Source organism: Strix aluco, chromosome 4 (assembly GCF_031877795.1).
Source record: "Strix aluco isolate bStrAlu1 chromosome 4, bStrAlu1.hap1, whole genome shotgun sequence".
Classification (NCBI taxonomy): Eukaryota; Metazoa; Chordata; class Aves; order Strigiformes; family Strigidae; genus Strix; species Strix aluco.
This window is the reverse complement of record NC_133934.1, coordinates 41208431-41222605: the sequence shown is the minus strand read 5'-3', so window position 1 is coordinate 41222605 and position 14175 is coordinate 41208431. Positions and strand designations below refer to the sequence as shown.

The 14175-nt window shown below is 34.7% G+C and overlaps 1 protein-coding gene across 2 annotated transcripts in view; it reads right to left on the bottom strand.

Moving 5' to 3' along the window:
- Nucleotides 1-1538: 1538 nt before the first annotated feature.
- FBXO8 (F-box protein 8) overlaps nucleotides 1539-14175 on the bottom strand; it is an 18523-nt gene continuing 5886 nt past the window's right edge. For both annotated transcript variants that reach the window (XM_074822801.1, XM_074822802.1), the window contains exons 3-6: nucleotides 12273-12399; nucleotides 4747-4865; nucleotides 2937-3133; nucleotides 1539-2185 (exon numbers count right to left, since the gene is read on the bottom strand). In XM_074822801.1, coding sequence (XP_074678902.1) covers nucleotides 1998-2185; nucleotides 2937-3133; nucleotides 4747-4865; nucleotides 12273-12399 — 631 coding nt within the window. In that variant the 3' untranslated portion in view covers nucleotides 1539-1997. The remainder of the gene's footprint in view (nucleotides 2186-2936; nucleotides 3134-4746; nucleotides 4866-12272; nucleotides 12400-14175) is intronic.

Genomic DNA, 14175 nt, shown 5'->3' with positions numbered 1-14175 from the left:
CTGTTGTTTTTTTTTTTTTTTTTTTTTTTTTAACAGGACCAGATACCCAAGCCTTCAAAGCTCCCCAGTGTACCATATACTCTTTATTTGTGTTTGAGATCAATTGACCACTGCAGAATGCATCCTTGGGCTTTCTGAAATACATGAAATGACACAGCGTGAAGTAATGAGAAGTTATCCTAAGAGAGGGGAGTAATATTATAAAACTTGTCTGGAAGATAGCTGCAGTATTGCTGGCTCCTGGCTTTGGCTGTGTATGCTACACAAACACAAATTGCATTTACACGTGATTAAAGGTAACGTAATAAAAAATTACAACTTTTTCTGGCTGCATTTTTGCATGTGGACCAGAGTTATAAACAAAATGTACTAACACTTGAAATAGCAGCAGTAGCTACATTTTTTAATCCCTGTCATTTATGTAGCCCTTATGTGGACTGTCATTGTCATCACTCATATCTAAGACAAATGTAACACCCCCTAGGTGCCAAATGGAAAGCAGCAGTGTGGGCAAAGTGCGTGCCTGTGAGGAGTATGACCTGCATTAAACTCCTGGCTCTGCCATAGGCTTCCTACATAAAAAAATCATATTAATCTGTAAAATAGAACTAAGAATATCTTCCTACCTCACCTCATGGTGTGGTAGGGACAAAGGATAAATCTACTTGTTACCATGATGAATCCAGATGCTAGCAATAGCTGAGTATTATGTAAACAAACATAATCAGGAACAGCTCTGATTTCAACTACATGTTATGTCAATTTAAGAAAAGTACTGCTCTATGAGTTATCTGAACAAAAACCAGGCAAATCCTCATTCAATTCCTGCACATGCACGGCCATTTTACTGCTAATAGCCTACAGGCTTCAGAAGATGTAAGACACAATCTGACCAAAACCATTTTTGAAGTATTTTCATACATTTAGAACTATTTAAAATCTAGCTCTATGACAGATTTAGAGGGTAATTCAGTATCTGAGTCTGAAACAGCTCTTCAATCCTGCACAGTCACTGCTCTGATCTTGCACAGTTAGTTTTTAACAGCTTTAGCAATGAGTCATCTGGTACATACTTGCCTAGGCATTTCCATCATTGACACTTCTAGATCGAGGGAAGCAGCTGAAAGCAGCAACACATTAGCTACCCCTACCATGTACCCTGCTGAGATTGTTCCTTGTTCACTGTGCTGAACAGATGATTGTTGTTGTCCTATGATCCAAATAACTAGCGTCTGTGATATAGGTTAGCGCTCTCTATGTAATCTGCACAATTTCCCTAGGCTATCCCTGTATGACATCAGGGTTCACCTAAAATAAGAGGCTGTAATCTTCTTCAAAAATTGAGTGAAAGGCAGATTGCCAATGTGCTAATTCAAGTTAGTCAAGAGAGTATTAAATATCAGCTTAGGTATTTTACAAGTGTTCTGTAATCTCCTAGAATAAACTTTATTGTAGTATTCAGAATAATGTTTCTGTAACTTCTGTATCTGAGGTAGTCAGCACTGTAAGAAAATGCAAAAGAAAGAAGTACAACGCTATTTTAAGAGATAAAAGGAGAAATTTTAGTTAAAATATTTTACAATAAAATAATCATGATTATAAATCTCTTTAGTTAAATATATACACATTACATGGTATTCTAAAAAGAATGAACTTATTAAAGTTTCAAGCAGATCTAACGCACAAATTCACCACTTTGTCAGCTTAGACTGTAATGTCAGTTTAACATTCATAAATGGCTGTGTCAGACTAATGGCATTGTTTTGTGCAAAACTAAAAAATTATGAAAAACAGATCTCCAAATCCTTCTGTTCCCACAGTAAATAGATAGAAAAGGTAGTTTACACATACACACACTTATACACACAAACTTTGATTGCATACAGAGGTTAGAATGACCAGCACTAAAATAACCCCCATTTCTACAAAATAATTAATTTTTTGAACTGATGTAGTTTTTGAAAATTACAAGTTTTAAGTGCTAGCAAATTGTGCTTTTAGGCAGCCACATGGCCAATAAGGTAGATGTTGTCATAAAGGTGCCCTACAAAATCTTCACTAATATTCTGTGCTGCACGTCGTGTATTTCGGATGAATTCCCTCTTTGACATTTTGTTCTTCACATGAGGGCTTGTTAGATCAATAGAAAGTAGAATCAAAGAGTAACACAGTACATAAACTGCATCTAGACAAGAGAGAATAAATAAAAAAATTTTAAAAAGGAAACTGTGATCATTAAAATTACTGTTCCCTGATCAAGAACCTTATGGTCTTCATTATCTGCGCTTATAATTTTATATATATATATATACACACACACACATATATATAACAACTCAAAAGGGTATCCCAGTGAAATAAAATTTAATATAGCAATTTTCAAAGTAATAATGTCAGCACATTGCCAAATGAGCCTGTACTCTTAATATTTCTACCTTATCCAAAAGTCACTAAGGGCTTTATGCACATTCATTTAAACAGAATCTTGGAAGTTTTCATAAACTAAGGCCAACATCCTGCTAAAGCTTATCTTTAAATATGTAAGCAGTCCCACTGCTGAAAACTGGCTCCCCCCCAACCAGTTAGAAATGCTTGTTAACTTGAGTAAGGCCCAAAATTCCCTCTCATTACTGTGGGACTATCCACAATGTTAAGTGTGTAAGTCTTTGCAAGAGGGAACAGAGTTTACAGTACAGAGCTTAAACACAGACAAAAGTGGAGGAAAGATAACATGAAAATAAACCCCACTTATCAGATAGGTCTAAGAAAAGAATCTGTATGTTATTTTTAGTTTTTTTTTCAACCTGAGTGGGATGAACCCTCCCAAGTTGTGTTTGTATTTTCAGATAGGTGCTGATTTTAAAACTATCATAAACAGTAGCATCATCCAGAAATATAAAGACTGATCCACTGAATCAAAGCTCTTTTTTGCTTACCAGGGCTAAGGCCAAGCTCTCTCATCAAATCAGGGTTACAAGCACAGAATCTGTGAGAGAACTTTGTTATGAGAGTCTCAAGGTACTCCCCACGCTCCTCGGGAGCATGAATGTGTCTGAAGAACTCTCTCAGTGCATTTGGCAAGAACTGATTTCTGAAGTTGTGCAGTGTCACAAGGTCATCCAAAACATCTCTCCTGGTAGAATAAAATTCCACATAATTAGAGAAGTTTCTTTTAACTGTTTAAACATGGAAATGTAGGTTTTAAAAATAAAAATGAAAGCTTTAGAATAGTTCATGAGCTTTGTGTTTTGCTGAAAGACAGAAAATTATCACTAACAGCACAAAGATAATATAAACACATGTTCTTCAGACACTTATGATAGTAGCTGAATACTAGAAAAATATACATTAATCAGAATTCTAAGTTTCTTTATACACATATTCAATCATAGTCTACATAGAGGTTTCTCTTCCTTTAAACTGTCTGACAAAGCCATTATAAAAGACAGTGAAGGGAATGTGTCTCACACATTTTGGTGCCTAAGAGGAAGCTGTTACAGGAATGTCCTGTTAAAACCAACCTTAAAGTTAGACCTTTAAAGTCTAAGTCCATCAGGGTGTGATGCTATCAAGTGTTTTCCACTGAACACAGAAACATCTAAAGGATTCAGACTAGCCTGCACGAACAGATGTGTAAAAGACATCTGAAGGAAATTTGTAAGCAAATTTGCAGTGAGTCAAAGAATATTCTCCTATGTTTATTCTATTAAACATTTCAGTACTAAGAGGGGAATTTCAACATTTAGAAACCTAGTTTTTCTTTTTAGTGCCTGATTACACTCTGTTTATGAAGGGAAGATGAATGGCAGTAGGCAGTGCTAATATTAACTTGCAATCTCATCCATTAAATGGTTTTGTATTTTTTCTATTGCCAAAAAAATTGATACTCTGAAGTTTTACAGCACAGGACTGTCAGTGGCGATAACACTACAGAATGACTCCTTTTATTCCTTTAGTGATACAGGCTGAGGAGCATGAGAAGGAGAGGATTCCTGACAGAAGCACTGCTGTCCCTCTGCTATTGCTATTTAGGTCCCGTTATTACTCTCCTGCTCTTTTGACTTCTCCTGAATGTGTTGGTGCTTCTCTCCTGATACTGCACTACCTCAACCTGAAGGTGTCCTGGAGGGCAAGAAAAAGCACTGTGGAGGTAGAAAAGCATGCTACAGCAGGGAAAGTGTTCCCTACTGCAGCTCATGCTGTCTCCAGGAGGATGCTTCCACTGCATCTTCAGAGGTGGGTGTAACTTCCATAGGAGAAATATCAGTCAACCAAATAATGGTTAGATGATTCCACATTACTTAAAAAGCTATCATCACTTGGGAAAGTGGTAACTGCTTTTTCTGATTAACACCCATACTAGATAGGAAAAAAAGAAACCTCAAGTCAAGAAAAGCAGCAAAATAGCTAGAAAATCAGAATGTCATACAGCACAAAGATTATCCCGTGCAGTTTAAATGCTCACTATAACTTCAAAACAATTTATGCCCAGAACTGCAATAATGTAGAAAAAGAACAGGATGTGAGATTTAATAGTTACAGATGATATTTTTAGGTGTTCTTATAAAGTGAAAGTCACATAAATACTTGAACTGAATAACTACTCAGATTTAGCAGCAGCATTACTTAGTTGCATTTTCTTGCATTTTTACATCTTTAAAATTATATCAGTACAAGCAAAACATTGTTGAATGGTGCTGTACACTGAAAATGAATAGGAAATATCTCAAGAGAAATTCGTATTACCTTTCATCAAGGTAGATTCTCAGCTTCTTCCAATTCAGTGTTCTTGTGCAAAAGATAAACTTAGCTATTTCTTTTGGTGAATCATCTAGTATGCCCTTGGACATAAAGTAGTTGACTCCCTGAGAAAAAATACATGTATGTATGAATATGTTTGATCTTCACAATGAGTTTAGGAACAATATCGTATTTGGTAATGTAGGAACATATCCTACTAATTAGTTGGGTTTGTTTTTCAGAATGATTCCTCTTCCTCTAAATCACATTTCAACATGCACAATACACTCTGAAATTATAAATCAAACACAAAGAAACAATTTATTGTTATGGTTGAGATTTTACATATACTCACAGTAGGAAATTTAAAATTATGAACCCCATAACAAGCATGATGGTTCTTTAATAATTTCCTTACAGTGTAGACTAGTATTTTGATTTTCATACTTTTGTAATTGTATTTAAAACGCTGCGGGGACCATAACTTTTAATTTCATAACTTTTGTAAATAAGAAAATCTTAGCCATAATGTGTTAAATCTTTAATATCTTTCACTAAAACATTAATGTTCTCACATGTATATGATGTGTCACATTCAAATAGATGCATTAAATGCATTTGTTTAAATGTGTAATAATGCAAATAAACACAAGCACGCTGATTTCAAAGCATAAGTAAATATCAACATATACAAATATGCATACACATAAATAAGAACACTGTGCCTAACATAAAAAAAAGTTTTAAAAGGTAGAACAATTATACATATTTTATAGTCATGATTTCCAGAATTTTCCACACTTTGCCAAGCAGACATTTCTTATAGAATACACATGCCAAATTTCATTTAAAAATATTTTAGTGATATTGTGGATTCTTTCTGTTCATTGAAATATCCCAAAGCATACAACTATTTTCCTTATGATCTCAGAAATCAAAACCAAGGTAATAGATTTTAAAAATGTTCACATTTTTCAAGAACAAAAATCTCAACCTCAGAATAACTAACCAACTGGTTTCAATTCAATTTGGCAGAGGCTGGGAGTGGTTCTGAGCATTTGTTACAAGGAAGTGTTACAACATTTAAGTACAGTATCACTTGACTATACCATAATGTTGAAGTAATGTAAGATGTGCAGCACAGTGCATTTCTTTATAGAATAATGCACCAAGGCCACAACCTAAATTACCTTTAAAATCCTTCTGAAATCTTTTTTTATAAATCTTCTGATACTGAGCTTTACAATATTTTGCAAGTCTTCCCTTTTAGTTTACATTACATGTATAAAGATGTATGGGCAACCTGTCATTCAGTGTATAAACTAACTTCCCAGTGCTCTTCAATTTTGGTTAAAAAAGAAATAAGGGACTGAGTGCAGGTTTGGAAAGCCGTTTCATGAAGTGGATTAGTAAAGCAAAGTCTCAGTTATAGCAAGCAAAAAAGGAATTAGAATATACGCTCAAGATATTGATAACGAGTGAAAAGCTAACAAGCACCTGTAATATTATCTAGCTTTTTACCAGTTCATAGTTTTTGCTTATATATTCAGTTAATCAGCATACTTTTTTTTTGTTAAAAAATGTTTTATAAAATAAAGAAAAAATATAAAAGTTTTACATAGGTAAGACAAAAAAAAAAAAACCCAGCAATTTTTGGCCCCAATTTTAAAAAAAATCTTTATTTAGGGCCATAATGAAACATGTATTGCACTATAAGCTTGCATTTAAGTCCAAATTAGATAATATTTAAGTTTGTCCATAATATGGATGGACAACATAAGGTTAAGTACTTTCTTGAATTAGAGCTAAATAGGAATCTAAAAATGAGATCAAAAGGAACACCAACTGTATTAATTCGTCAACTATTTTTGCTATACAAGACTAGCAGCAGGACATCTCCTTTACATATATCCTGACTTAATGAGACTTACAAATTTGCTTCAGAAATAAATATTTGCTTAAGATAATGCATACTGAAGGCTGGCAAGGAAGTCTCAGTAGTATTCCTGCTGCAATTATTTAACACACACTTCTGCAACATATCCAGAAAATACCTGGCATATCATAGATGAGGCAGCATGAAAATAACACCTAGTTTCAGACAGACAAGGGGTTGGTTTCTCTGTGACAGTAAATGCCATAAGTAATTTCTTTCATGTACTAGATTTCAACTCAATGTAGGATCTTTACCTGATAGGCTACCAAGTCTTTGCAAAGCATTTTTGTTCCCTGTCTCTAAATCCCTCTCTTTCCTCCCACCACACATAATGCCTGACAATATCTTTCTCTGTGACTGCAGTCTCATTATTCATTTTCCTCAACTCCTTCACAAATAAACATGGTATATATAAAATATATTTCAGCACATGCCATCCTTTTTAGTTGCTTTTTATTTCTTCCTAAGCCATCACAAATACTTTGCAATAACAGAAACCTGATTTCTCTTTAAAGTTCTTAAACTTTGGCTCACAGCAAATGAAATTTATTTACAAGATTTATGGCATGTCGTTGAATCTGCTTTCTGTAACACTGTAAACACTGCTTTGAATCCCCCTCAGAACCCCCACTTCAAATAAATCACTTTTGGTAGCCAAAATGGTCGCTGGTGGCAGGTATACTAGCTGAAATAAGTAGTTCTACACACTATTAAAATCTACACTAAGATTATTTATCAGGGTGACTCTCTTAGAAAACATTTCACTGAAGTCAGGTAGGCAGATCTGTGCCATTATCTACTAGGCCTGAAGAGGTAATTTTAACACTTAGGAAATACTGCAGGATGAGCAGACACGGTATGTTCTTCTATTTCTGATTTAGTGGAAGAGTAGTTAGGTGAACAGTATGACAGCCAATATTTCCAGCAGCTCTGTGTCTCCCTAACCTATATGAGGAGCCTGCTTGTCACCATAATGTTCTTAGCATTAGAGAATTAGGAAAGATGCCTTAAGGATACTTTGCCTTGGTGACAAGAATGTTACCACTAAGTTTCAGACAGCTCTGGATAAAATCTTAATGTATGAAAGTGTTGATTTAAATTACATATGCAAATAACAATCATAACTACAGACTAGTAGTAACAACAAAAGCCATTTGTTGTATTTCAATGTTATTTTTTACAGTTGCTCCTTTTTTACCAGTCACATGATGCTTGTTTTGTCAATCTATTCTATTACAGCACTGACACTCCTTGCTTGCTTTCAACCTGGTCCCAAGAGCCTTTCCAGTCACATTTATATCCATACAGGACATCTAAAATTGAAAAATTTTCTTTTTCACTATTGGTTTCAATTCTGCATTGATCTTCTTCTCTGATAAGAGTACTTTCAGAACATTTCAGTACAGCAGTCAACATTAAAACTTTTGTAGTTTCCTCTGACATCTCTGTTTAGATATGCATACAAACCAAACCAAATTCTAAGTTAATGGCATAGAAATTTTGGAATCGGTGTTTTTCTACATATATACATGATTTCTCAATATTTAAATGGAATTGTTTGCAAAGTCAGAGTTGGGAGACAATGAAGCTTTTTACCTAATGCCTAGTTAAAAGCAGTGCATGAAAATATATGACAAATACCTTTGTCAATAAAGACAAATTTCACTTAATATTTGAAATTTCAAATTTCACATAAATGGTTGCACACACACTCTATTTGTTTAGCTTAAATAGTTTTAAAAGGTGACAAAGGAAATCACTAGTAGCATATTAACATTAACATTTTCAGGTGATTTATAATTCTGTGAGATACGTAATCCTACCAAAATGGAAATGCGTATATAAAAACATAAAATGCCGATTTCTTTCTAGCCTGTACTGGATTAAATATAGATGATTTTGATCACCAGCCAAATTAAAACATTCTTAAATGAAAACTGAGGAAATATAGGAATTCAAGTTTAAATACTAGCTTAATTATATAGATAACTCTAAATATTGGGGGCAGTGACTGTCATTTTACTCTGTATATACAGTACCTGTCATAGTACAGCCTCAATCTCTAATTTGGGCTTCTAGGTAACTCTAACATTACTAAATAATAATAATACCTGTATGGTATTATTATTCCTATTTTTTAGGGAAATACAGTATCTTAATATATTTCATGGTACATCTTCTGGAACAAAATACACAGTAGTGATGTCATATTTTGTTATAGAAATTTTCAAGATTCTTCTCCTAAATTATGAATCAAGTCATTTGGTGACAAATGTGGACACAATATAGAACATACATTTCAAACAGCGTCTCTTTCACTGTATGTCTTTAAAATACAGTCTCAGTGATACAGAATTATGATGGCAGAAGTCACAAGTTAATGTTACACAGAATTCATGACTAATAATTTAGAAGATTAAAGTTCTCTGACTTTAATGTAGAGTTTTCAAAAGGTTTCAGCTGTGTGTTCCATTCCAACCTTATAGAAAAATCACACAAAGAACTTCTTCCCTCTACAACATACAGATACTTTTAATATTCTTAGGACAGATAACTCAATGCCTCTAAAAATTGGCTTGCTTAGTAGATCACTATGAAACAGGTTAAGTTTTCAAAAAATTTGGTTAGAAATATACATCACAGTAAATATTCCATCATCTACAGACTATCTATAATTAAAAGTCAGGTAAGGTAGCTTTATGCAATTGGATAACAATTTATTTATAATCAAGAAAAGGGCAGAAAACTGACCTCCCTCACAAAAACTAAGGGCAGTTAGCAATGAATGAGACAATCAGAAGAGTGGAAAGCCAGGCTTAGTATAAGCACTGTCTTAATGTACTTTACTGTTATTATGCTATGTAAAGGAAATCCTGAACTCACTTAAGTCTGAGAGTTTTGGTACAGTCCAGATTCCAATACATTCATAAAAATAAATGCTATTAAACAGAATCAGTTAGAATCATTAAGAATGAAGCAAAAATTCGATCTCTCCTGACCAAAGGATTCTTTTTTCCACCTTCAGTGACAATTTTAACTACATAGCATAGCTCCATATAACAAACTTGACAAAATATTTTATAGGGACTTAGAAACACTATACAAAACAGTGGGAAATAACTTCTGGTTGCTTACAAATTCTGAGTCATAAGCATATGAGAGATGAAATGAGCACTGCATGAGAAACATTTCACATACACCATACACTCTTTAGAATAAAATACAGCAGAGACCATGTAGGCAGATTAAACAACGTAATATTCATATTCAAGTGTTATACTAACACTAAACCACCCGCTCTCCCCAAAGAAACAAAAACCAGGTTCAAAAATCTTGGCTACAATGGTGCTGCCACATGGAAAAAACGCCAGAAACAACAAACAAAAAAATAATGAGAAATCAAACATGCACCGGAGGGTTTTTTTTCAGATTACGTGTAATGTGATTAGGCACATCCTTTCAGCAGAATGTGAGCACCTGCTATGAATTATGCAAGCTCATGCACACAATCAATACATTAAATTACAGCAGATATCACAACACCATGCACACAACAATGGCTAACCAGAGAATCCTACCACAAAGTGTGTAGATGCTCTTCCCTACCCCGTGAGCCACCGCTAGCTCTGGAGCTGTTGCTGTGGAGCCTGGTTACCCATTTTCATGACATGGGCGGTGTCCTTTGGAGAATCTTGCTCCTGTGGCTGTAAGTATTCCTATTTTTATAGTAATTTGATCACGTCTGTTATCAAATGTAAAGCAGAGTTTGGCAGGAAATTCGGAGACACAATTTGTAATAGTGGAATGTCATATCATATATTCCAGTCACAGTGTCCTTATAATAATAATTCTGCCAATATCACAGTCGTAAACAATAAAAGCAATAATATTTGTGAATTCTCCTGAAACTCAGGCCCTGAATAATTCCTACCAGGCTATGGTGCTCCACAGGGAGAGAGGAACAGAAGCCCTTGGGAGATATCCTGAGGTTCTCGTCTCTCACTAGGCCTGAAGCAGACTGTTTGTACTACTATTGTACAATATAAACGTAATGAACCCAGAAGAAGTAAGTGTAGCCTAATAAATTTCATACCTAATTCAGGTATACTATAAGGTAGCTCTAATTTGTAGATCGTTATTTCCTTTAAAAATAACAAATTTTTTATTCACTGCGTTTTGTGAAGTCTCCAAATGCTTTAAACCTACCAAGATTACTTTAAATTAGGTTGGAATATATCAGCATATTATAAACTAAGATAGTGAAAAATTATGTTAAAACAAATTGAAAGACACAGAAAAATTTGAGTGGACAAAGCTGTTACCAATTAAAACTTGACATATTCTTGAAAACACATTTAAGTTACCTAAATATTGTGTTTCCTTTGAAAAGCTTTACATTTATTACTAAATTCACTGAAATCCTGCTGAATCAATGCTAATCACTCAAGTGCCAAGGTGCTGATATGATGTCTTAGCACTGTGTATCACAGGTCAAGGCTGACCTCTACCAGAGAAATTACAAAATACTGTAATTTGTGACTAATAAAAGTTGTGGGTTTCTTCATCAAGCAGAATATGAGATAAAGTGAGAATTTATACAAAATCACATTATTGTAATGATTCATACAACTGCTTTATTTATTTCACACCATGGTCACAAGTTCATGTTTTCTGTATGATATCAGCAGAGTGAACTATTTTCTCCTAGAAATATATCTTTTCAAGTCCCTTAATCCTTTTCCTACTTTGGATTTATTCAACTACCACTTCCTTGTATATGCATAAATATATGTAGGAAGTTAACACTACTTTTTGTTCAGTACTGTGTACCTTCTTTTCCTAGGGAACATGAAGCAGGAGCCTGGTTTTGTACACAAAAGACACTATCACTTGGGCGTTAACTGCGTATCTCCCAGGCAAAAGCTGTCTACTCTCAAAATTTTCTTCTTTGAAAGGTGACAGAGTGAAAACAGAAACTGACTTTTCCAGTTAGCTACATGAATTAATAAATGTAAATATTTTAGTTTGACATGGGGTATTTTTTGAAAAGAAATATGTGTTGCTATATACTATGAAGAAATCAAATCAAACTGATCTTTAGGATAGTTCAGCAGTACATCTTTTTCATAACATTTCAAGATTTGCACCTTGATAGTGGGAATATTTAAGAATCCCTTACAAGAAACCATAATTGTCATAGAAGTAATTGGTGTTACTTTATACTTCATTCTGCTTTAGCTAACTAATACTCTACAGAAGCATTTTGTTTTATGTAAGTGTATTATTATCCTTTTAAAATTCAACATTTTCTCTTCAGGAATGAGGTATAGATCCTAACTAAGTCAATACGTGGTTATGAATTTCTGGCATCCATAGGTCAGACTGCTGTACAGAGCACTTAAGAGGCAAGCCATGTAAATGATGTGCACAGGTACCATACACAAAAAAAGATCAGGATAGGGCTGTAACTTAGTATTAACCATTCCTACAGTAAAACAAACACCTATTAAAACTTGGCTTTTAATATGGCTATAATTATAAAACAACAATCACAATTATTTTAACTGTTTATTACTGTCAGCAACAGTTCACTTACCTCATCAGGGTTGGCATTAAAGGTGAGACTGCCCTCATCTAGCTGCATATACAATTTTCTAAAAGAAAATCCTAGAGGCGGATTCTTATTGTATATAGAACAGTGACCCCAAGTGGATTTGCACAACCTATGAAAACAGAATTAGTCTATTATCAAAATTCCTTTCTGTATTTCATGTATTACACAAAAGCAAAATGTAATCAACACTGCAAAGCCAAATACTCAAACTACAGAAAAGTCAGAAATAGGTTGCTTGTAACACTGAGTTATTAAGCCTTTTGCATGCGTGATGCTCAAGTCTTCAATTATTTGATTAATTTTTTCTTCTCAGACAGGTTTTGGTGTATTGGAGTGCAATCTGAAAACATATCCCAGTAGGTGGCATCATAATGACATCCATACAAGCCGAGACCTCTGGCACTACTAGTATCTGAACACTGGATAACTGTGACAAGTTGTTCTGCAGCAGTATGACATTCAAAAACTGTGTTTCTCCTCTTGTGCCCCAGTTGTGTAGTGAGTGGGATACCACACCTACACAAGATTATGCCTTTAACTTACTGCTTTCCCCATCTATCCTTTGCCACCCAAGTGTTCTTTTTTCAGTCTTGACCAGTCCGAATTATTTGATCCAGCCCCATCCCTCTATATCTTCCATCACTTCTCAGCTTCTTTCCCACCTTGACTCCATTATCTCAGTTTCATCGGTTTCTGTCCCTCATCTCAGTTTTCTTGATGACAACATCTGAAATTCCCTTGAACTTTCACTTCCTAGGCACTCCATTTGTTGGAGTCTGGATTCCTTATTGAACTGGTAGTTCTGCTTCAACACATCTACTCTGCAAATAATTAGGCACAATGCTTAGGACCCAGGAGGTAGCCACTGAGGACATGGGAGAACTTTGTTTTCAGTGCAGGAACCTGGGTCTTATTTGAACCGAGTTCAGAACTGCAGACATAGGACTTTCCAAAGCCTAAACTCAAACACATCCAACACATGTGGAATATTGAAGACTAAGATGTCTACAGAGATTATGCAAATTGAGATTTTTATTAATTTGCTAAATTGGGACACACTTTCACTGCCAAAGTGTATATTTCGGAATATTTTTTGGGAAGATTTCACTAAAAATGACTGAGCTATTTCCCAGGATGAACTCAGAGGAAAATACATACTTCCCCCCTCCCCCCCCCCTCCCCCGTATGTTAAAACTATATACTGCATACAATTAAGAAGCTCTAGTATCTTCAAGCTTTGGTCCAGGGAGTTTATTTGTATTTAGTGTGGCTTTGATACGAGGAACTGAGTATAATACAATGCATACTGATATACATAAACTTAGAAGCTTAGCAGGATCTTCACTAGAATTCCTGTTTCCTGCCAAGACAACAGTCCTCAACAGCAGAACAATTATGACTAAGAAGTTATAATTGCATTATCCTATTGCTGGGTTCATAAAGCATGATAGGAAGGGAAGCTGAGGGGGAAACAAACAGATGAGGGAAGGAAGACATGTAAGGCACAATGAAAGGAAAAGAAGCAGGACCTGAACAATAACCCAACTATTACACTAATACTACTTACTGTCTGTTAAGGGGTAAGAATATGTTGTGAAGGAAGATACAAGTTCTGCTGACCATCTACTCTAAAGCATGATTTCATGAGTCCTTCCTAGTGTTGTAAAACATCAAATATCAAAGAAAATATTTTTAATTAAATTTTGATCTTATCTTCTTTAACAGAATGATCCTTTATTTCCTGAACATACAAACTCTGCGTATGTTATATAAATGTGTTTCAACTGTTAAGACTGCAGAAATTCCATTTGATGCATGTGCAGAACTGACCTTGTCTTTCTCCCTTCCATCACCATCTTCCATAAAACACACTTAAGTTGCTCTA